We start from the raw sequence: 24,406 nt of genomic DNA, 5'->3' as shown, positions 1-24,406 counted from the left end.
GGTTTCTAAGCACTTAGATACTTTATGGGACTGCATCTTAAAAGCTGATCTTCGTTTGTGCCAGGTGTGCAAGATACTAGGTGTATAATTCCCTCTGATTCCAGTGGAAAGTGAAATTAGGGATTTGCGCCGCTGGGCTGAAGGATTTTGGATGAAATTTGGAGTTAGAGTCAGTCTTTAATGTCAGGCTAACCTGACACTGATTTTTAGTTGAAGTGAGTGGTTTTGTTGCTATTAGAAATAAAACTACTGTAAACTCAATTCCTTACCTGCTTAAGTGAACAGGACAACCCTTTGGTATCATTGGGATGTAAACCAAGAGCCGAGTTTCTTCTGGAGTGTGATAACTTGTGGCTCTTACACAGTGAAACTGGTTCTCTTTGGCTTAGCTGTTGTAAGTAGGTTCCAAGTAATTTGCATTTATATTGTAATATTTTTTATCTCAAACACTTGTCAGCCTCAGTTGTGAACCAGCAACACCGATGTGTTGTTGACAGTGCATGACGCCTCGGAGAAGTATTTGTGAAACACTGCAACTGGTAAAGTGCCGGCTCTTGTCAGGGCAGCTGCAGGAGGTTGGTTTTATTTCAGTTCACTGAGCTTGAAGGTGTTTTACCGTACCTTTGTGTTCTAAATCCATGTTGGACAGTCATCCTTGAACTTCACCTGAAGCACAGCTTTCCTTTTTGTAGCTGAAGTGGACTGCTGAGTTCTAGGTGTTCTGTTAGTCTGGGTGTGTGATGTGGTCCCTGTCAGATGGACTGCCTTCATCTTACCAAGGGACAACCTGGTCTGAGTGAGGCAGTTAAATTCACTTCGTGATGTGGCTTGTCATTTGACTCAGGGGATGGAGATTTGGTCACCAACTATAGCTTTGTTTTTTTTCACGTGTGCCATAAAAGGACCCGTTGATACTAGAAACAAGTAGATTTTAAAAATATTTTTCATTTGTGAAATCTGACAGTTTTGCCAAGTTACAGCTTGATTTTAAAGAATTATGCTAAAGCATGCTATTTGATTGTAAGTAGCGGTCTTCCTGTAGGACTAACGTCTTAGAGAATAAAAAGTGGATCCCAGAAATTGCGCCTACATTAGGGAGCATGCTATGTGTATCTCAGAAGGCTGTCATTTGTGTTAACTTTCAAAGGTGTCCTCCAAAACGTTCTGTGGCGAGCATCTCAAGTAGCTGGGAGGGACTTGCTCTGCTCTGACCTCTTGTCTCAAGGGAGCAAGAACGCCGCTGTGACAGTGCCGGGGATGTTTCAGAGGCTCATGTAAGTGGTTGTTTAATAAGGGGCAGTGATGCTGGGTTGTAGCATGGAATATAGAGAGACAAATTTGTACTTGATAGCATTAAAGAGACAACGACTAAAAGAATCTCTCTGAATATGTATCTGTTTCTAGTACGTGACATAGTAAAAGGGAGAAATTTGGTGCTAAAGCTTTGCTTACGTGTTTAATGACAGTAACTTTCTGACCTGGTAGCTGGCACGTAAACAAAGCTTTAGGCTGCAAAGTTGCTCTGGGATGGTCTTAGAGAGATGGAAATAAGGTTAACTTCAGTTTGCTGTTCCTTAGTTTGTAGCTTAGTTCTGGCATAGAGGTGTCTGAAATTAATAACTTCGTTCATTCCTGAACAGAAGGCCCTTAAGGATTGTTCGTTTCACCTGTCAGAAACGGGAAGTGAGAGCAATTGGTTTACTTTTGAAGTTGAATAAAGTAAAAGTGTGGTAGGTTTCTTAAAACATGGATGTTCTTTTTATCTTTGATCTGCATGAGCAAAAAGAAACTCTCCAAAAGATAGCTCTTTAGAGACTGCAATATCGCAGTACAGCTGTGGTGTGATGTGTACATGGTTTTCTTAAGAGTAAAGAGTATTCATCTCTACTCCAAAGCATAATCTGTTCTTCATCCTGCATCAGGTATGACTTGTAAATTTTATTTGACTAATAAAATTAGCCTACACCCTTTTATTATTAACATTAGCCTATACACTTTTTAAAGTCCTACTGCATTAAAAAGATGCTCGGCACCTGTGTGTTTAATGGATGGGTATCCGCACAAATCAGTAGAAGCACATCTCCTTTGTTTTCACCATTAGATGATGAGAAGGTAATTTAGAACAGAAGCAGCAGCTGAAACAGCTTTGACAAAATAAAAAAAATCTCCGTGGGTCACTAAGTGTGGTACAGCTGTGAGAGTTCTACAAAATAAAAGCTGTGCACTGACCTTCAGGCTTGTGTAGGAGACTTCAGTGGGCAATGTTTACTCTCCAGAACTGAAGCTTCGGCTTTGTTTTGTGTCCTGAAGTAGGTGCAAGTGGTGCAGCTGCTGCGCATTAGCTCTCGGGCTCCCGGTTCTGCCTACACAGGGAAGAGGGGCCTGGGACCTGCTGGTGGGGGAGCGCTTAGGAGATGCGATTGAACCAAACCAGATACCTTGTGTGCACGTACAGTGGCCTTAAAAACGAGTGCAACTGAAATATTGAAGGTGGTTAAAAATGTAATTTAAGGTTCTCAGAATGCTTTATGGTGTTCTTTTTTGCCACTTAGACCGATCCCTTAAGCAAATTTTGCTTTCATTTGGTGTTCAAAGACCAAAGTGGGTAGGTCAGAACAGAGGTTTATTATCCTGCCCTGTCAGCTGATACTATTGTCGCAATATAATGGCATTCCTGCTGCTGCTGAAAAGGGTCTAAGCCCGAGTGGTGCTGGGGACCCCAACCTCCCAATCAAGTAGGAAAATAGAGCAGCTTCTTTCTGCGTACCTCAGAATGTTCTAAAATGCCGAAGTTTGGTTTAAAAAAACAACAAAAATAACAACAAAACTCTTCAGGACAGAGTTCTGTTGTGCGCATGCTAAACAGAACCGCGGTATGTTTTTGCGAGCAGGATTTTGCTCCTACAGTCTGAGATAATTGGTTTTCTAACGGGAGGCAGCTCACCGAAGTGTTTTAAAAAGGGCTGCCTCTCCGGAGGGGTAGCTGCTATGGATTGGAGTTTATCACATAATCAACAGTTCGTGTGGTATACATTTTGTTGTGAACTGCTGCTTTGTAAGCTATCAAACAGGGAGGAGACATTTCTGATGTCTTTCAAAGTATGTCTATATATAATACCTTTAATTAATGTTAGTTGATTGAAAGTGTAACTATGAAAATTTCAGTCTTTCACCTTAGCCACAGGTGCAGTTAACATAACCTTAAAAAAATCTTTTTTTTTAAAAAAATTAAAAAAATTTTTTAGCTTAATGGATTCTGTCATCTGATGTATGCATCTCTTAAAGATGAGTTTTCGGCTTATTTTTGTATTTCATAAATAAACAATTACATCTCTGCTTTGCTTTAAAACGTTTTTCACAATTAAAAGAACATCAGCAGGAGTTTTGAGCCAGCCTCAACAAGCACTGTTTGCTTTTGTTGAAGAGGTTTTTTTTAGGTCTCCTGTTGAAGTAGTAACACTTCCATTATTTCTGGTATGTGCGTGTATGCACACATGCACAGAACCTCTACTTCTGCTTACCTTTAATGAATATTTATTCCTACTGCAATGTAAATGCGCCTGCTGACTGGTGTAGGAGGTGTATTTATAACAAAATGAATATAAATATATATAACAAAATGAAAGACTTTCTCCTATGTATCTTTACCTAGGAATTTTCTTTCAGTTACCTGTATACCCCAACTTTTAAAGGAGCTGATGGAATTAGGTGCTTTCCTCCTTGATGTTCCTTTGACAAATCCTGGTCCTTTCTGCATTTTCTGCTCCCAGAGCTCTTTGATTTCTGTAATATACAAAGGGAAGGAAATATAGTCACTTTTGAGCTAATACCTCTCTTTGTATGGTTCAAAGAGTGCTTTAATCATATTTGTGCTCCCCTTAAAAACATCTAATCCATCTCGTGGGGAAAACAGGAAAAAAGGAAAGAAGTGTAATGTAGTGTAATGGGAATGCTGAGAGAGCAAGGGCTGTAAAGAAGCTGTAGTTTGGTGAGGAAGAGAGACATTCTTCGGATTCTTTTATTTCCTGAAGTGTATCTACTGAATAGGCTGAACATAGTTAAAAAGATGAAACACTTCGTGTCTAGGTTGGGGCAGTCAAGATAGCAAAAACCCCTCAAGTAGTGGTCTCTGTTGTTGGGTCAGCCTTTGCCAGCAGGAGTCCTAAACTAAAAGTTGCAGTAGGGTTTTTGCTAAGTACTCTGAGTGCAGCTGATCTTAGCAAACAAGAAAACAGTTGCACTCCAAGTCCGGTAGGCGCTGGTGGCTATTGCTACTAGAGATGCATCGGGCTTAGAGCCCTGGCTATTCTCAGATTGTCAGACATCCAAGTAACCAAAGCTCCTTAACTTTGAAAACTAGATGCCAAGCCCAGGCAGACTAATAATGCCATCTGTCTGAGGCATCTGGATATTAACCCTCTTAGTCCGATATGTAACATGTTGCTCCTGAATGCTTTCACAAATGGAAGATACTTTTGGTAAGAACAGCTCTTCCTTAAAAATAAAATAAACTACAGCGTGTACAACTATAATTTTGATACGTTACATTCATTATACAACTATAAATATCTCTCATGTGCAATGCAGTAAGGAATCAATACCAATTTAGAAAGCTATTCTGTTTCTAGCTGCAAACGTGGCAAGATGCACATTTGCTTGCTAACATCAAAGTACGTATCACTGATGAACATTGCAGGAAAAAATCCTTAGAAATAGAATGAGCTGGTGAATCTGAAAATACCTGTGTTGTTAAAATGTTGCTTTATTGCCTGCAATTGCCAACTAGTTTAGGTCTCTCAGAAGCCCTGCACTTGCTGTAAATGCGCTGTTCTGAATTGGAGGGTATGTGGAGAGGTGCCTCTGAAAATAGCCAGTTGGTATGTAATCCAGTCAATATGAAAGACAAATAACATTTTAGTCACCTCTGCCATTTCTGTAACTTTGGCTGGTTTCTACAGTTTTCCAGCTGTCTGCTTCTACTTTGTAAGAAAACTTGGTTTCCACAAAATCCTGGCGGGAAGAAGCGTGAGTGTAATGACTGCAGGCACTGATTCGGAAGGAGAAAGATCAGAGTCCGGTCCTGCCTGACTTCCAGAATGGTCTTAGTTTAAAACAAAGCTGGATAAAATGCCCAAGCAGTGTTTGGGGTTGGAGATTCACGCTCTTTTTACTTGTTCTCTTTCTCTATGGCTCAATCACCTTGTTTTCTTTACCGCATGCTAACCCAGGTCCAGTGGCAAGCCTCCCTCTCCCAACCACACACCCTGATGAACAAATTACAGCAACAAGGGCAGGGCACAGCTCTGGGAGGAGGCTGCGCTCACCTAGCTATTGTATAAAAGCACAGTGCTCTCGGCTGTGTTTTGAAATAGTTTACTCCAATTTCATCCTTCAAGTGCCCTGCCTCCTTAAACGGGATGTCCTCTGGTTTCAGGCTTGCTGACTGCTCCCTGGCTGGGTTGCAGAGCCTTCAAAGATTTCCAGCCTTATTTTTCCAGTCGTAACCTAGTATCTTTTTCAGGCTTTAGCTGTCATTTAAGTTTGCCAGGTGACAAAATCCTTTACTGTGTGATTTGATTTGCGATTCTTTAATTCTTTGCACTGCTGCTGGAATAATGATGCTTATTTTACTGAAGAGAGCTTCTTTGTGTCCTGAGGGCAAGTTCAGAACTTCTCACCCCAGATCACTGCTTGTAGTTGTAATTTCTAATGCCTCTGGCAAAGGATATTTAGTAAAATACATCCTGAAAGAGAAGTAATGCTAGACTGCTGCTGGAGTATTTTCATGGTTATGTATGCTCCTGAAAAAGAGAGATCCCCACGAGCGCAAGGGGATCAAGCTTCAAGCCTTAGCAGTTAGTAACCTGAAGCCAACTGCCATGCCTCTTTCATTTTAGGCTCACCTGTCTGTTATTTTCTGGAACTTTAAATACAGGCAAGTAATTGTTCTGTAATTGTGTCTTTTGGAAACAGTTACTTTTTCTTTTACTCACCCAGCACCGGATTGAATTTGGGTTTCTGCTCGGAGGTATCGCGTTACTTTTCAAGCCTCTTGAGGCGTGAATCAGCACCACACGTGTTTTGGAAACGTTGGATTGGGTTTGTGTGTAGCTGGTGGCAACGCAGAGCTCTTGTTTTCCATGCACGTGGGAGCCAACTGAGAGAGAGCTGAGAAATGCCACCTCTGGAAGGAAAGCTGGGAAGGAAGAGCTGGGCTTGTTTTAGGGCTAGTGCTGCTTTGGGCCAGAAGTGTTGCAAGCAGCTGGTGCCCCGTGCTCTCTGGTGCCTTCTCTAAGCGTGTTTTCCTTCTTCCCCACAGAGTGTATTTCTGCATGGAGAGAGGATGAGAAAGTTGAGCCCTGAAAAGGGCACCATGAATGTTCGCTAAGCGGACAGAAAACCGAGCTGAACCCTTGGCATACAATTCCCATTCTGAATTGCTATGGAGATTGAGAGAAAAAGAGAGGAAAAAAAAAAAAAAGGTGTTTGCCCAGAAAACACTGAGGGACAATGTTATCTGCCAGGAGGGCATGCTGCATGAGACAGCCTTTTCTGTTCAGGTGAAATAATGTGTCTATGGGAAGCAATCTTGCCAAAATTTTCATGAGTGTCATTAATGTGATTTACTCCTTCACATTAACATTCAGCACGTTGTGTTCCAATACCAGGGTGGTGGGCTGCTTCCTGGCTTTCACAGAGAACAACAACAACAACAAAAAAGTAATTTTTGAAGAAAAAAATCAAGAAGAGAGCGAAGCAGTAAGTGTACAAGGAGTAACAGTGAATAGACCTGGACTGAGGCAGGGAGGTCCTGAACTAGCGTGGCTTTGGTCATGCTGGTTTGAGTTACTGCATACAGACATGAAGCCATGCAGCATCTTTATGAAACGTATGGGTAGCTTCCCCTTATTACCAAAGGCAGTTGTGAAAGAATTAAGGGATATATAAAAAAAGAATCACTTTAAAATGACCCACATTTGGATTACAGCCTGAAGTTTTGCTCAAGTCCCCGTGTCCAGCCTGTGGTGAGAACAGGATGCTTCAGACGGTGCAGAAATGGGAGTCAAAACTAAGGCAGCATTAGGCAAAAGGACGTAGCATTTAGGCCACCTGAATACCTTTACCTTTGTTCAAGCATCCACAAGCGCTGTTTTTACAGCTTTCTTCCTGCATTTTATTTTTTCCTTTTGCATGCTCAATTCTAAGTCATCAAATCTGTCTGAGAATCTTCCAGCAAGTCTCCGTTACATATGTAATATGATAACCTGCATGAAGCTCGTGCTGCTGACATTGCTGCCTGCGGGTGACATCAGTTTTTTATGCTACAGGAAAGAGTCAGAGGAGGAGCAGGAAGACCCGTTTTCTGCTAATTGTTACCGCCGGGTTGGGTGAGCAGTTTAATGCCTTGTGCTCCAGAAATAACAGCCTGGGGGTGAAGGTGGCCAGGTTATTATTCTATAGCTGGTATTTTTATGATGAAACTGTTGGAGAAAGAACGCTGTCCTTATAGGTATGGTGATTCATTTTAAAGATTAAAGGAAAGCATGTTTCATAAACCCCAATTTCAATGGAGTGTGGCAGACAGGAGTATAGAAATTGCATATCTGCCAGCAGAGGGCAACAGTCTCAGAGTCTGGGAGCGGTGACAGCTCCTGCAGCACCTCTGCTGGGAGCAGGACCTTCCTGGGGCCCGGCGGGTGGAGGGGGCTCGGGTGGGTGCTCCCGGCCTCTGTCCTTACAGATTGCATGCTTCAGGAAGCACAGCTTCGGGGGGAGTCTTTTACTTCTTCAGCTTTCAAAACATTGGTGATTCCAGCTCAGGATAGGTCCCTACCTAGAAGGTCTCCTAGAGCTTCGTTTTCAGCCTTGGGTCCCTTTGGGTTGCTGCAGGAGCTAAACTGGAGCTGCTTTTTTTTTTTTTCTTTTTTTTTATATAAGAGTGGTGGGCTCAAATTCTGGCAGTGCTTTACTAATATGAATGGCTGGTCGTATGTTAGGAATATCATAAAAGGAAGAAGGGAACGATCCAGTTAAAAGTAACAGCCTTGGGTTTTGATATTTGGAAGCAGATATGTTCAGGGCTTCTCTGCTGAGGCACCTTTGTTACTGAATCACTGTTTGCACTGTTTTTTAAACTATGATCCTGTGATTCATTGCTCCTGTAGTTTACCTTGCAGAGACGGACAGGCCTTTTTTTCCACCTTGATGCAGAGAGAAAAAGAGTGCTTGCTGCTGGATTTTTGGGAGGGGAGGTCTTCCTGGCTTCTGCTGAAGCTTTGGAGTTTGACAGGGTGTTGTCTGAACATGTTGGTGCTATTCACAGAATTAAATTCTTAGAAACACTCAGTGCGCTTTACTGACAAACTCAGAGTTAAAGCAAGTTGCCAGACTTTGGTCCAGGTGAGAATTTTGGATGGGATTGGCAGGGATTGTTTTTGTTACCTCCCTTTCTGGCATTTTTATTGAAGTAGTTCCTTACTGTTGTAGGGTCACTGGCAATGCTTTGATCTCTCCTCATCTCTCCCTGCAGCTCATTAGAGCTGTGGGGTTTGGTCTTCTACTGTAGATCTGAAGGTTGTCACAGGTATCTGGGAAGGTTTTGGTAGGCCATGGTACATAGTACTGACTGCATGGATGTTCTGTGGACCTTTCAAAACTGAGTGTCAGTTATATGGTTGCCAGTGATTGAAAATAGATTAGATATCCCAAATAGTTCTAAATTCTTCCTAGTAGGATTTTTTTTGAACAATTCCACCCATCAAGTGCTGTTAATTCCTTTTAAAAAGCTTCTTTTTCAAGATAACATTCTTTGTACTTAAAAACAAGCCAAAAATGTTTACATTGTGGTGTTATCCAGGCACGATTATTTTGTGAGGCTACTATAAAGGTAATCTCTGATTACTGGAACGTGCATTTTTTCCATCGCAGCTGTGACTATTCACTGGTTTGCTCTTTCCTGTTGCTGGGATTTACCTTCCTGTGTTTGCTGTGGGCATTTGTAGAGCACAGTGTTGGCTGGACAAAGCAGGTTTGCTGTTTTGGTGCACCCTATGTGCCTCGTACCCTTGGCTGTTGATTGAAGTGTAGATTTTTATAGTGAAAGCATATTATTTTGTTATTAAATAACTGTGTTAATAGAAATAGACAGGTATTTGGCAGCAATTGCAGGACTTGCTCTTGCATTTGAACGTTTTATGACTGTCAAGGGACTTATTCAATGGAAACAAGTTCCAGCCCTCATTTTCTAGATAAATTACTACTATTTTTAGTATTGCTGCCTTTTCTCTGATTTGAACTTGTCTTATAGTTTTGCACGTTGTGCATCAGGACTGTAAGACTGCATGGACACTTGGGAAGTCCTTGAGGATCTAATGTGTTAAACCAATTAGTTTAACAGGATTCTCAAAGGGAAATGCAGGAATCATTCCTTTTACCTGAATCCTGTATGAGGTTTGACTTCATGGCCTTGTATTTCTTCTGTTTGTGGGAGGACTGCCAAATGGTGTTTAAACAGCAGGACTCTTGACTCTCCATCCCCATGCAGCTTTGATAAAGTCCTTTAGCCTCCAGGTGTTTTGGGTTTTCTTATCTGAAGAATGGGAATGACGACCAGTTAAGTTTTTCAACAAGCTTTTTAAATTCTCATGTGGAAGGTGCAATAAAATCTATGAAATCGTTATTGCTGATATATTTTAAAGGATGTATGGAAGTTAGTTTGGTACGAAGAAGGGATTGGAGGAGAAATGTAAAAGGGTGGGGTGATAACTATTTACAAAAAAGAAGGGCATCTTGCAGTAGAAATCTCTTGGGCACTTCTGCTTACCTCTTTCCACTGCACAAGCACATCTTGTAAATGGAAAAGTAATGAAGAAAGCAATTGTTTCTTGTCTTTATAATTAACCTCTAGGGCCTCATTGTAGCAGAATAAGATTGAGGAAATTATTTTAATAAAATGAAAAAAAAAGTATATGCAAAAGTCCCTCTATTTATACTGATGAAAGTAAGAACAGCAAGTCTGGACCCAGTCCTTCAGGCTGCACAGCACCTGCAATTTAGAAGGGCCCACATTCCCTACACAGCACCAAGTGTTTGGCCTGGTAGATTGTAGACTTCGTAGAAGGCCCAAATCCAGAAGCCTCCCCATTATCTGGATTATCATCATCACTGGCAAAACTGGAAACGATGTGAAGCGGGGCTGCTGTTCATGTAGGAAAGGAGAAGATGGGAAGTTCTGAGGACAGCCCTCGTTGCTTGCCTGTTGTTTCTTCCAGCGAGGGTAGGGAGCGGAGCGCGTCCCCAGAGCACTGCCCAGAGAGCTGCGATCCCTCGGCTGCTCCGCTACCTCCTGTACCAGGCCGCCCACACTCCTGGAATCTCTCCTCCAGCGTGCCAGCACTCCATTTGTACAAGAACCACGTCCGGCTGGGCTGGAGGCTATTCCTGGCCTTAGCAGAGCCCCCCCCGCCGCTACCTCCGTGTGGAACCCAGCGGCGGGCTGAGGGCAGCCTGAGGCCTCCCGGCTCCCCCACCTGCTCCGGGGGCCTGCCCCAGCGCCGGGCCGGGCCGGGCGGAGCTGCGGCCGCCCCCGCCGCTGCTGTTGCCCGGAGACGAGCGGCGAGCGAGCAGGGGGAGGAGGAGGAGGAGAGGAGGAGGAGGAGGAGGAGGAGGAGGAGGAGGGCGGCGCGGGCTGCAGTGGCTGCGGCGGGGCGCGCCGGGGACGCGTCGCTCGGCAGCCGCCCGGAGGACGGGGCCCGGGGCCGCTCGCAGCCATGCCGGGCCCGGGGCGCTGAGCCCGGCCGCTCCGCACCATGGAGGAGGAGAGGTAGGTGCCGCCTCGGGGGCTGCGGGCTCCAGCGGCGGCTCCGGCCCCGCTGCTCGGGTGGGATCCACCGCACAAGGTGGGGTTCCTTTCCCCCCCGTGGGATCCCCCCTGCGCCGCCCGGGGGATGCTGCAGTGTCACGGTGACGGGCTGCCTCGCCGCGGAGCGGGGCTTTTGTCGGCAAGATGTGTGCTGGAAGGCAGCAGCGAGGGAAGGCAGACTGCTCCAGGCGGTGGTTAAAAGAAAAAAATCAATAATAATAAAATCATGCCTTTTGCACCTGGAGCACAAGCGGCGCGGGGCTGGCGTGCTGCGGGAGGGGTTCGTACACCTCGCGGAGCGCTGGGCTTGTGTTTGCCTTGTGTGTTGCTTGGACCTCCGGCAGCTGACTTGGTAATTAAATCAGAGGCATACCCGCAGGTATATGGTGCTCTTTTGGCTAATGAATGAAAGTCTGTAACGCCTGTGAAGCCTCGGGGGTCGATGTACCTGTGTGTACGTGGAAGACAGCATGAGTGGTAGGGCAGGCAGGAGTGGATCCTGTGTGTTCCTCGCACCCTTGCTGGGCCATATGTACTTTATTTCCTGCAAGGTGACGATTTAGCTCCAAGACCTGCGTGCAGAAATGCTCTGAGTCGACCTAATGCCCGCTGAATGCATAAAAGATTATTGTTTGTCAGGGACTACGGAGGTCCCGGGGAGGTGGTCAGCACTCGCTGCCTTCTCTGCATGCCTTCTTCCTCCCTGCTGTCTGGGTGCCTTTCCTACACCAGAAGCACACTTGTACAGCTTCAAGCTAAACACTAAGCTGTGTCTTTTTTGTATTTTTCTTTTAAACAGGATATGCTGAGCGCTTCCTTTTCAAGTTGTGCTGGTGACCTTGTAGGGGGTAGGGGAACAGAGAGGGGGCTTGACCTGCTGGTAGCACTGATCCTCAGGGCTTGACACAAGTTTTGTTTAAATATGATACATTGGAAAGTTAAACCGGGGTCAGCCCCCAAATTCTGGGTGTTTTCCCTCTGTTGAAGGACAGCACTTGCTGCAGCCTGTCAGAGTTACTTCCCAGGCTCTGAAGGGCAGTTTTCTACCCTTAAGCGACCCCACAGTTGCAATTCTTTGAGTATTTAATGTGCAATGCACCCTTTCACAACTGTCATGTCTCTCTAAATTACACTGTACAGCTGCCATTTCCAGCAAGGTCATGAATAACCAGCTATTGATATTAATTGAAATATTAATACCCAGATATTAATTTCTAGTGCCTTGAAATCTTATATTGGCATGTTAGATGTTAGGCTATAGAATGTTTTCCTCTTTTTTCTTTTTCTTTTTCTTTTTTTCCTTTATGTAAACGAGCCTAATGTTTGAGGAAGTGGAGAGGAGCTGTTCTGGTACCCCCAGGCTGTGCTCATCCTTGGCACTGTCACATATTGGGCCCCATATTGCACGGGGCCCTCTTGCTGGGGATTCAGCGGGGAAGAAGTCACCTGGAAAGTTCCTGGGTTGTTTTGCCTCATTCTTTTTTTCTAGACTGTCCAGTTTTAGGACACGAAGGATTGATTGCCCCCATTGGCATGCTTTCTGCTTCTGGAAGTGAAGAATGCTTATCCAAATTGCTGTTTTCATTTCTAGTTTTTGGGAAGAGGAAGGAAGCCTGGAGGTAGTCACAGGCAGTAACAAAGTGGGGTTTGACTCCTGGCAAGGAAAGCTGGAAATATTAATTTGCTTTCTCGTTGGAAAGGGCATGTTGTATAGAACTGCAGCAAAGCTGCTTTGCCTGCTCTGAACGAGACTTGAGAGGAGGCTTTAGAAAATGACCTTGCTTGATAAGTGCTGTGGTGGTGAGTGGGCTGGCGGCTCTGTGGGAAGGTTCTGCTCCTGTTTTTGTACTTTTGCCTTGCATTTCGACTCAAAAATATGTCATGCAGATTAGGCCTTAAATTTTACACTCTGTGGCTTTTATGACAGCAGAATTCCCCCTGGTTTTTAATTTGCCATTTTTGTAGTTCATGAGGAACACGTTACTGGTGCTTGCATCACCTCTGACTCCAGTCCCAAGCCTGCCAGGACTCAAATATCCTGCTAGCTTGCACATCTGAGTTGTTCAGTGGTGTCATGTGCCCATGTCATTGCACAGGGGCAGAAGCAGCCGTGGGCAAGGGGGATTTAACCTGAATGTACACATCTGGCAACAAGTTATCCCAGAATCCTGATTCTTTTTACTGTGCTGATGGAGACTTTCGTTTTATGGAGAAAATACATAATGGTGTCTGATTGGGCTTGGTACTCTGAGTCTCTATGTGCAAGATTTTTGAGTTTGGAAAGGAAAAATATATTTTTTTTTAAATCTGTGATTTTTAAATATCTCTCTGAGTGGTGGTAGCCTCTTCACAGTATTTTTCTGAGAAATATGGAGAAAGCATATGGTATTCTTGTCATTTGCGTTATTTTTTGTTATTTCCATTATTGTCAATGAATACTTTCCTCAGTAGTTCCTGAAGTTTGATTTTCCCCTGAGGTCTCTTGTCTCCATTGATATGTACTTCTGGGGGTAAGTTGTGTGCCAATTATGTATTTGTCTAAGTTAACGTCTCTGTGCTGATGTAGGCACTGAAAAAGTTAAACTAAATGGGATAAAAATGTTATTTAAAAATCTTTTCCATTATGCTATATCTTAAATGTTTTAATAATAATGTTTCTTTGAAATCCTCTTAAAATCCATGCGTTTGAACTCCTTCAATCACATTTTTTACTGTCTTGGATATACATAAAGAAAAATTCAGAAATTAAGATTTCATAAATATGCTGCTACACTGACCTCCTTTTCTTACTGTGTGTCTGACTCGAGGAATAACACTATTGGGCATAATGTGTTGGCTCCATGATTTTGGTCATTGATTCTAAAGAATTATCGCAGTAAAGAAATAAAAATACTTCAGGACTAAATTAATGTTTTAGTCCTAATTTATCTTAACGTGGCGTTTAAGCTTTGAAGACTAGTAGCTGCTATTAGGAACCTTTCAAATTTTTCGATCGGAGCTATGCCAAACCTGTCAGAAACTAAAGAGTGACATTTTACAGTGATGTTTGTAAGGTATCCCAGAAGGAAGCGCCCAAGGCTTTGCAAATTTGCAGCTAACATGCCACTCATCTCAGCACGGAGACACGAAGCGCCCGTGGGGGCGCGGGGCTGACGGGGCTGGCCGTGAGGGCAGCGCTGGGCCTGTGGAGACGAGAGCGGCTCCCGGAGCCCCCCAGTGCTGTGTGGTGGTTTCCTTCTGCTCTGAAGGAAAGCTCGTCTGGAAACTGCCCCTCCTTTAGGATGAACTTCTGGCTCCTGTAAAGCCTGTCTCAGAACTGATTTTGGCAGAGCCTTGATTTTTTTGTTCCTGGGGTTTACCAGCTCTCCATGCGGCAATGATCTTGCAAGGGGACAGTTTAGCTCTAAGGAGGGCTTTTATTCTTTCACATAATCTACAAAGACATCTGTAATTACTGCTGGTAACTAAGGCAACCCAACTTTATAGTTGATGCATGCACGCAGCAGAGCTGCGGGTTATGGGTGTTTAAAATACCTTGCCGTGGGTTGGTATGCGGCCGCGCTCAGGCGGGAGCTGCGGCAAGCCTGCGGGCGGCTTGAGCCAAGCCCTGCTGGTGAGCCTCGGAGAGGAGAACCGTGGTGGAAATGGGGCTCTATTAAGTTGGCTGACATAATTTGGGACTCTGAAATGGGGGTGCGTTTGTTCGACTCGGGGACGGCGTTGAAAAGCCACACGGGAAGCGGCAGTGGGGTTGGCGCGCTCTGAAAGGACGGGCCTCTTTGCTCATCTGAGGAGAGTCCTGCTGTGTCCCTAACGAGGCTGTTCATCTGGCCCAGGGAAATTAAGTCATTTGTCCATTCACTCGGTGCATGGCCTCAGGTAGCCCAGGAATAGAACAAATTGCTCCTGGCACCTGGCCTGCCGGTCCCGCTGGGGTGGTAGGACATCAGCTCCTCGAACTGGGGGTGCTGGGGGCAGCGTCCCTGTGCCGGGCTGTGGGATCCCGTACGCCCAGCTCGGTGCCTTTGATCCAAGGACTTTGTTCTCTTCTTGTCTTTCTTCCGTTAATAAAATAACGGAGTAATTCTGAAGCATAACAATTCTCAGCGTAGTGGGAGAAGCCTCAGGTCTGGGTTATGTAATGCATTATTCTGGTCTTCGCAGGGGTAGCTTTTTTTTTTTTTTTTTTTTTTGTGGCAGGTTGCATTTGCTTGGAGCATGTAGGTTCTTGCATTTCGATGTTGGAAATGTGTCGGTGATATCTGCGAGTTTGTGCATGAGGGTGTGAGATCTCTCTCCCAGACAAAAATCAGCCTCCATACATTAATGCAGAGAAATTCTATGGAAGCTGACTCAGTTTCAAAAATGAGTTAAAGGCTCTTGGCTGTTTATTTTTTTAATGTTTCTTACATGAGTCATTTGGAAAGAACTTTAAATAGCATATCTTGATTAAAAGAAATTTTTTTTTGAAACAAGTTGTTAACCGGATAATCTGCAGTATTTTCTTGTGGTGAACCTTTGGCTCTTTGGTAAAATGCAAAATTCACCCCTGCTAGTAAATCTGAGAATGTCTTTCAGGATGCTTTTCAAAAAGTTACTTTTCATGCTTTTTAGGAAGAATTGATTCATCTTTTTCAAAAGAAGTAAGGTCTTTGCTTTTAAAATACACAGACAAATGGTGGCGGAGTTAAGGCTTTATGGAGACTTGTTGATCTGACATTTACGTTGGTGTTCAATGAAACTTGCTGTGCCCTCTGATCCGTATCTTGTGCCAGCTGAAAAGTTTGAAAATAATGAATCTTTGGTCTCTGGCATTGGAGTGCTAACAAATAAATCTCAGCAGAGTGCTTTTCCCTATTCAAGAAGCCTCGTGATGTCTGCGTGCAGGGCTTGATTTTGGATCCTGTGAGGTTGATCTCTGACCATGACCGCAAGCAGTGCCCTGCGGTGGCCCTGCTGTGCCTGCCCCAGCTGTCTGCTGTCACCTCTTTCTGTTTCTTTTTCTTTTTCTTGATGTGTTTGCTTCCTGTAGGTGTTTCAGATTTGGAGACTGAAAGCTTGGTGAAGTTGCCTGCACTGTAAGAGCCCTGCTTTTCCTGGCTTGGCCCTGGCGTGCTGCAAGGGAAGGCCTGGCTTTTCAAAAAGCAAGGCTTCGCGCTGGATTTCTAAAGCTGTGGTCAAACTTGACTTGGCCTGAGGTTTCAGCAGAGGCTTTTGATTGATACAGCGTAGAGGCTGAGCTGAATCAGGCTATGTCCCTGTGGCAAGGTGGCTCCCTCGCTGCGGCGTGCAGGCCTGGGTGAGAGCCAAAGGCTGCCGAAACTCCATGCCTGGGGTGCCGCTGGCACAGAACACTTTCAGCTTTCTCCAGGGACAGAAAAACTGGTTGTGTTGTTGCCTGGTGCCAGCCCCGTGAGTACTAAATGTTTAACAAGAGGTACACTCCTTTCTGTTTTTTATCTGGCCGTGCAAGGCTAATTGGAAGACAACCAAGGTGCAGGCGGGGAAGCTGTCTCCCTCATCTGAGACAAGTGCTGAGTTGTGTTGTGCTCAGCCTCGCGGCTTCACTTATGGCTGGAAATATTTAACTTGCTCAGCAAAGTGAAGGAATTGGACTTGGCCGGATTTTGGCGTTTACAGGCTAACCTTTGTCTTGGGCACAAAGCTGGAGGCCGCTCAGTATGCAGACGTGCATGCAAGCTGCTTGCAGCTTGGCTGCCACTCAGCGCGGTGCTTTTCGGGGAGGACAGTTCAGCCTCCTGAGGATGGCCGGGGGCACAACGAGCTTTGTGGGGCCTGGGGATGCAGCACCGGTAGCAGGAGGCGGTCAGGAGCAGGCAGTGGGGAGAGTGCAATGTTTAGTAAGGGCTGCACATTGTCAAGGGGTAGTGAATCATGAATAATTGTGGTTTTCAACAGAAAAGTTACTGCGTGTGAGTACACATGTATATACGTGCATATGTGCATGAATACCTACATGAGTAGAGGCCATCTGACTGTTCTGGGGAAGGATCCTGCATGCTTCCCTGGCTTTGCACCCTTTTTCAGAGATGATCTACAGGTAAAGCCAGGCTGCCTAGGCTCTTGTGTTAACCTGATTCATCCTCTTTTATCATGATACAAGCACAGCTAAGAAGGGTTACAAGGACGTGGGGACAAACCCAAAGCTGATGGAGACCATCCTTTGGAAGGAAAACTCTGAGTAGGTCTTCAGCCTGGTGGATGGTGGCAATGAGATTACCTCCCAAGGGCTGCCATTCACTTGGGGTTGGTTTTTGGCAAGGACAACCTTGCTCAACTTGTCTTATTTGCTTTTGCCGGCTGGAAGGTGTGAGGAATGAGCTGTGGATTTAAGCGGCACAGTTATCTTGTGCTAAAATGCTGCTGTTTTCACAGGTGGAAACCTTTAGCTCTGAGTGATTTCACACATTTTCAAATCATAGAGGTAGATATTGACCTTATGTCAATGCTGTACAGAGAGCCAGCGCTCAGAACAAAGTAATGAGGACATGTCTGTGCCTTAGGCACCTGTTGGCCTGGTTAAACAGCACATAACTGGGTGCGTTTGGTTTTACATTACCTATATAGCTTGTGGTTCTGCTAGGAAAGTCTAGCTCAGTAATTCTTTCTATATATTACAGTGGCACTAAATAGACTTATTTCTAGAACGGAAATTGGATGTGGCCACTGTAAAGCTAACGCTTGGGAAATCTGCAGGTAGTTTTCGTAGTCCTTTTCTACTTGCCTCTGTAGCAGAAGATACAAGGCATATATTCTATGCTTAGGTTTTTGAGATCAAAGGTGGAAAACTCAACTTCTCTTTCTCTGTGTGATTGTTAAAGTATCCATGGTACTCTTGCAGTTCCCAGTGCTGAAGTCTATTTCTATTCGGTAAGGCAATTATGTTCTGGCTTGAATATCAACTTATACTGCTTTCCTGGACTGCAGCCTACAAGACTGGGCTTTGTCCTCGAGTGTTTGGCACCTTTTCACTTTCTTCCCTGCTGATTGAAATGTGCGCTGGTTGGCTCTCAACATCCATGCAGAGGTAGCTGCGTTTTGTGATGCTCTTCATGCGCGAACCTGATCGGACTAACAAACGTGCAAGTAATAACTCCATGCGTGATGCCCTGTGCTGCAGTTTTGGGATACTTTTTTTTGTGTGTTGCTGAATCAAACTTTCTACTTCTTTTTTGTCCCTGTTTTTAGCATTAAGCAGAGTTCCCGATCCTCTGAGGCAGCTGAGGATGAAAAGGACCAGCGCACAGTGACAGTCAACCCCTCTCACATGAGAAAGGCATTCAAGGTCATGAATGAATTACGGAGGTACACTTTTGGGCATCCTCTCTGGTTTAGCGGGACCATGCTGATTAAAACAAGTGTTTGGGAGACGTAATAAATAAATAAAAATATCTGCCATCTTGGTCACAGCTAATGGTTGCATGGAGGGTATTAATAAGCTAGTAGGAAGAGGCAGCTACAATACAGCTGTTCTGTGATGGGTTGCTGTACCCAGTCTCACACTTGTCTATCTTCCAGTCGGAAGGAAGCCAGCTATGGCTCAAAAACATTATCTGAACAATATCCTGCTTTTATAGATGATAATTCATTTAGCATTTTCCATTACTTACAGCAAATTTAGCTGTAAACTGTGCTCTTAGCTGAGCTAATGGTCTGAAAACCAATAATAGAACATTTCAGACATTAAGACACCTACACATAATTACAGACCAAAGATTATTAATGCACCATTCTTATTTTGTTTAACTAGCAGTGTCATTCAGTCTGGGCTTAGCACTTCAAAGTAGGAAGAAAACCCCAACAATTCAGATCTCTACTTGCAAATTTAAAAATACCATTATTGGTTAAAAGAGAACACCTTGGTGTCTTTAAATAACTGTGTAGGTACAGGGAGAATAGGGGCTGAGAAGAATGCAGTTTTTAAGAACCATTGCGTCACTGATGTGATGACAGTGGCCAAGTCTGAATTGTTTTTTGGCTCTTATCTCAACCAGGCACAAGTTCAGCAGGTGTTTCTATAGGTAGTTCGAGTCCTTTACCATTCAAACACAGACTCACAATTTTTAAAAGAATTCCTATGGAAAAGACACGTGTCATACAAGTGAATGTACGTGTTCCCTCTCTCTCCAGATGGTATGATGAAAGCAGATAACATCATTTACTCTTCCTGCATGCTTAAAGTGCTTAGAAGATGTTGTAGGAGCCACCTCTCTTTTGCAGATTAAGTAGTTTCCCAATATACATGTTCTCCAGTATGGAGAAGGGTTAGAAATGTCTCCTTCCACAGATGTCACACAGCGATTCTCAGTTGCATAAGGAACAGAAAAAGGAAATATCTTTCCTTTGTAACAGTTAAATGAAGCAGAGTATGTTTTTTTTTAATATTGGTATCCCTCTAGTCCTCTCTTTGTACTGAAAGCAAAAGATCTGAAAATAGAGGTTTGTGCAGCTATATTCAGAAATCTATTGTGCTACCATTATTCCTTTGTTAATTGAAGCATAGTGGGAATAGCTGGAGACTGACAAGGTTTTTTTAGTGCCTGTAGTTAGCTAGATCTTGTGCTATGGTCAAGTGATAAAAAAAATACAAGATTAAAAGCTTCCCTTAAGCACCTGTTTGATGTTTTCTTTTTCTGGGTACTCCTCCTCAGCCCCTGCTGCTGCTCTGGAATATACAGTTCTCGTGTCCATTGTATTGTGCATTGAGCTTGTGATCCGTTAAGCCATCAACAATCAATTGTTAATAGCTACCTTGAATAATAGTGCCTTAAAGCAAATGCACCAAGAAATCCCATACAGAGGGTCTAGAAGAATCTTGCTAAGCCTTTAACCTATTTGCAATATGTTGCTCACTTGGAATTTGTAGCTTTCAAATGTAAATTAAATTAACTTTCATGAGTGGTACTTTAAATAACTGTAGTCCAAAGAAGAATTGAATAGGGCATCTTTTACATAAGCTGAAGGATATGGGGAAGCTTCCATTAACAGACTGTTAAAGAGCTCCCATTACCACCGTCGTCCTTCCAAACTGGGCTGAAAGTAGAACAAAGGTTATCAGTTCCTACTTTCTTCCTGTTTTCCAACTGTAGCCCTCCATTTCGTGAATAATTTTGTTCGTGTATTCCAACATACGGAGGAGAAGGAGACACACCTAGTCCATTAGAAGATCCGTGTGTATTTATTTCATATGCGGTTTCCTAAGAGAAAGCAGAGCATCGTGATAAACATTTCTGAGGAGAAGGCGACATCTAGATTTACAGACACGGAACTTTTTTTTTTTAGGCTTGACATTTGGAAAGAACACCCTTATTTTGCATTTGTATGCTCAAACATCTTAAACCAACTTATTGGGAGGCTGAGCACTTCTAGCTGTCTACATCTCTGAAGTCCTGTGCAAACATTAACTAATGAATCCTCAAAGGATGTACGTGGGGCTGGTAGGAAAGGTCACTGATTAATGAAGTGGCTTTGCCAGAGACGTACAGTGAGTCAGTGGGGGAGCTCAGAAGTTTTTTGGTTTTCGTTTGGAGCCCCTTGTTTTTATCCTGGTGCCTCTTAATCCCAGACTAATTCCTGTTGTAAATGAAGTCCTCAGGCCCCCAGATAGACTTCACTGATGGGCTGCTCCTCCCTGGGCTTGGGGCAGCCTCTGCACTGGTCAGCACCAGAAGGTGTTTTGCTGGTCACGGTCTGCAGGGCCAAACATGGAAGAAAGTATAGAAATAACGTCGTTTTTCCACTCTACCTTTTTCCTGTGGAAAGACGAAATTACCGCTAGTGTTTCCTTGCATGACTGGTACTCGCTTTATAGATCTGCCAGTGCTTGGCTCCAGGTGGTGCCCAAACTCTTAAGCTCTTCTGTACCTTCTCTAAGCCCTACTTTTGAGAGGTGGAGGGAGTCCCTTTCCCATCCAGACCTTGTTTGGCTTCCATAGTTTTTCTGGAAAACAACAGAACCGTGGTCAATGTTGCAGTGTCGGGAGGATTCAGGCTTTGCCTTGTAGGGGAGCACTGGTAGGAGCTGGTAGCTGAAGGACAGGAGGACCTTGCACTGGGATTTGGCAGGAGCTCAGGTGCCTTGTGTGTAATGGTAGGACTTCTGCTTACTTTTTTGGGGCTTTACCAATGTAGTTTTTTTTTTCTGACCAGGAGTTCTGAAATGATCTTTGTCTTTTCTGGTGTTTTTCCAGCAAGCGGCTCCTCTGCGATGTGGTGATTGTGGCTGAAACTGTGGAGATGGAAGCCCACCGCGTGGTCCTTGCGGCCTGCAGCCCTTATTTTTGTGCGATGTTTACAGGTACCCCTCTCTGTACCAGACCCTGCGCTTGGGTTTAAGGGACTGTGAGCTCTGCTGTGCCTCCGGCAGGAGCTGAGCAGAGGCAGGAGGCATGGCCTTGAGAGAGAAGTACGGCTCGGTCTGCACTTCGCTGCGTGTGATGGATGTTGCTGATCATCCTTGGCTAATTCTTTTAGGCACAATCTGTGGCCTTGGGAGTGGTGCGTGGCTACAGGGGGAGCGCGTAGCACAGGGCTCACGTGAAGATTATTAGGAGGCTCGACTTGCTGGGTGCATGCTTTTTAATTCCTTAACAAGAACTCGGGTCATGAAAACACACATCATTAACATCAAGCACATGTGCAGTGCCCTAATGGTTGTGGTGCACATCAAAGAAGTTGCTGGCGTAAAAGTTGTAGTTTCAAGGCCCAGCCCTGCAGATGCTTATTCGCGGTCACGGATGTTTAATCTCCCATGGCACTTGTTGCTGCTGCCTGAAATAACACTGTTGTTCTCTAGATCCAAGCATGTATTAGCAGCCCTGCCTTTTTGCAGAGGGTGGTGTTGTACTCCAGCGTATTTTGGTAATGGCAGATGCAATCTCAATGAGAAGAGAAGGAGAGGACGAAATTCTTGCTCTTTTCGTGTGATACCTATAGCCTGTGCTTGTCACTGGCTGTGCCCAGGCAGAACAGCAAGAAGAGCTGTGTCAGTCCCAAGGCAGGCAAGTGACCAGCTTATTTAAGTCCTTCTAGTACTATCAGTTTGATCAGGAGCTCCTTAGCTTTCTTCCTTTACCTTGCCCCTCCTTTCCAGGATAGAAACTGACTTAACCCAATAGAAATAAAACATTTGTATGCTCCAGAGAATGGTGGTTACAGTCCCAGAGCTTCAACATTTTGGGAGGTTTTCCCACTGTTTTATGTTCCCTGGTTTGTGGCCTTGGGGAGGAGAAAGCCAAGTTCAATAGGAGCTCTTGGACCTGTTTGGAAACAGGCCACGTGGATGCTTCTTGCTCCTACAAGCCTTTGGGTTAGGCTTGCTTTTATTTTGCTTCGCTGGAAGCAGAATGCAGCATTTCTGAGGAAAGCCTGTCATCTGGGAATCCTTTCTTCCTTTCTTTAATGGAGGGGAGAAAAAGGCATGTAATGCTGAAGTGTAAACCGATGTCTGAATGTTAGATGAGATGTGAGGTTTGCCATGGTGGCCTTGCCTGTGCGGTGAGCGAAGGGGGAAGCATTCGTGTTTCTAGGGAGCTGGAAGCGGGTGGGTGCTGGCTGTGGTGAGGAGGCAGAGGAGCAAGCCCTGCTCAGAAGCACCTGTTGGCAGAGGGCACCTCGGAGCGGACTTGGGAGTACTTGCGATGCTCATTCCTAATGAGAATTAAAAAAAAAAAAAAAATACTGGAAAGCCCTCTGATCTTTAGAGGTCACCTGAGCAGGAACGCGGTGGTGCAGAGCGGGGTCGGGGCCGCTCATGTTTCCATGCAGGAATTCTCCGGACGTGTAATCCCTCACGCTGCGAGTTAAACAGTAATCAGCTAACCACCAGCTGCAATCATGTGGCTGCCTCGGCGCTGCCCTGGGCTGGGTGACAGCCTCTGCGGGGCCCCCAGCCTGTCCCGGGTGCAGCAGGGCAGGCAGAGAACAACTCCCCGTTCGCTTTTGGTCCAGCTGCTCCTAGATTTCTGAGGCCTGGATCTTCCTCTTGCAAAGGCTGAGCGTGTGATCTGCTTCCAGCTGTGTGTTGTTTCAGTCTCTGGAGGGTGAGATTTTAACAGCGCAGCCTGGCTATTAGCTGCCTTTTATTTTTCAGTTTTGCTTTGCACGTCAGCAGTGCGGCTTGACAGCTGTGCTGTGCGTGCACCTGCAGGGCGGGTGCAGGATGGACGGGGCAGCAGCAGCTTGTGCTGAGTCCCTGCTGGAGGAAATGATTTTTGGGGAGCTGGGGGGACCCCCGGCAGTGCTGGCAGCCACGTGGTAGTGGACGGTCAGTGTAAAGCCTTGAGCAGCGGGAGCCAAACCGAGACCCACGGCTCATCCCCCGTGTCTGACGCCTGCCCTGCAGGTGCTGTTGCTGTAGATTGGGCCTGATTTTGGACTCGTGGATGACCTTGTGATGACCGTGGGATCTATCGTACACCACCTGGTGTCCTCTGGTTAGGCACATCTCTTGGCAATAGCTTTGGCAAGTCCTAAAATAAAAAGGCATGTTTTCCATTTGTATCCTCCCCCACTGAAGGAGAGATGGGACCCAGCACCTCCTAATTCTTTACTGCTTTTTGGAGCATTTCGGATGGACGGTCCCTGCTGGCACCATGCCGAGCGGGGATGATTGGTGGCAGTAATTTCCATCAGTGTAGAATAAAACGTGATAGTTTCAGGAAGGACAACAGACACTGCAGAGATGCTGCTGGGACCGTTCCTGGGAGAAACGGGGGGAGATCTTGGCAGCGCTGGGTGAGGAGGCAGCAGTGCAGAAGTCTTCCTTTCAGATCTGTAACAGCCCCCGTGCATGAGGGGCTGTGGCCTTGGTAGTCAGTACGCTTGTGAGTCCTCCTCCTTCAGCACATCTCTGACGTGGGAAACAACAGAAGCTGGGAGCTGGGAAGCATCTCGAGCGCAGTAAATCTGAGGCAGGGCAAGCTGCTGTGCTGGGTAAACAAGGCGCTGTGAGCTGCTGCAGTTCTGACAGCAGCCTCTCGTGACAAAGCTGAAGAGCTGAGCAGGCTGGCGGCAGGAAAAAGTACAAGAAGGAAGGGAGAGAGCAGCGCTGGTGTTGTGAATGGGGCATGAAGGACTTGTCTTCACAAGGCCCTCGTGTCTGTAAGGTAAATTCCCCTAAAAAAGCTCAGCTTGCAGGCACGCTGCCTGTTTTCACATCTTTGTGCCCCGTTACTCTGTCCCTTGTATCTGCTTGGCTGCAGGGTCAGGGTCTGTGCAGCACAGCCCAGCACCCGTTAGGTTCATTCTCAGCACAGCCCTCATCCAGGGGAGGTGCTGTTAATGCTCTGAACCACTCTGTCATTAGGGTATTGGGTGAGGCTTGGGTCTGACTTGGGAAAGGGGTGTGGGGTTTGGGGGTTTTATTTCATTATTTTATTTTTTTGGTAGGAGGATGTGGCTGGAAGGGTTCGGTCCCAACTTCACTGCTGGGACATCACGTGTGAGCCTCCCCTCGGTGGTGGTGCACGGGGACGTTGCCAGTCCAGAGCCAGTGGGGGACGTTAGCATGCAGGGCTGGCAGCT

At 45.3% G+C, this 24,406-nt stretch overlaps 1 protein-coding gene across 4 annotated transcripts in view; it reads left to right on the top strand.

Annotated features, from left to right (window-relative positions):
* Window positions 1-24,406, top strand: part of KLHL3 (kelch like family member 3) — a 100,974-nt gene that overhangs the window by 45,172 nt on the left and 31,396 nt on the right. For 2 of the 4 annotated variants that reach the window (XM_035560797.2, XM_035560795.2), the window contains 2 exons: window positions 18,071-18,187; window positions 21,073-21,179. In XM_035560797.2, coding sequence (XP_035416690.1) covers window positions 18,071-18,187; window positions 21,073-21,179 — 224 coding nt within the window. Of the gene's footprint in view, window positions 1-10,697; window positions 10,823-18,070; window positions 18,188-21,072; window positions 21,180-24,406 lie in introns of those variants that run through there. The other 2 variants (XM_035560798.2, XM_035560799.2) reach the window with 2 other exon arrangements.

This window comes from Cygnus atratus, chromosome 14 (assembly GCF_013377495.2).
Source record: "Cygnus atratus isolate AKBS03 ecotype Queensland, Australia chromosome 14, CAtr_DNAZoo_HiC_assembly, whole genome shotgun sequence".
Lineage (NCBI taxonomy): Eukaryota > Metazoa > Chordata > Aves > Anseriformes > Anatidae > Cygnus > Cygnus atratus.
This window is presented reverse-complemented; position numbering and strand designations above follow the sequence as displayed.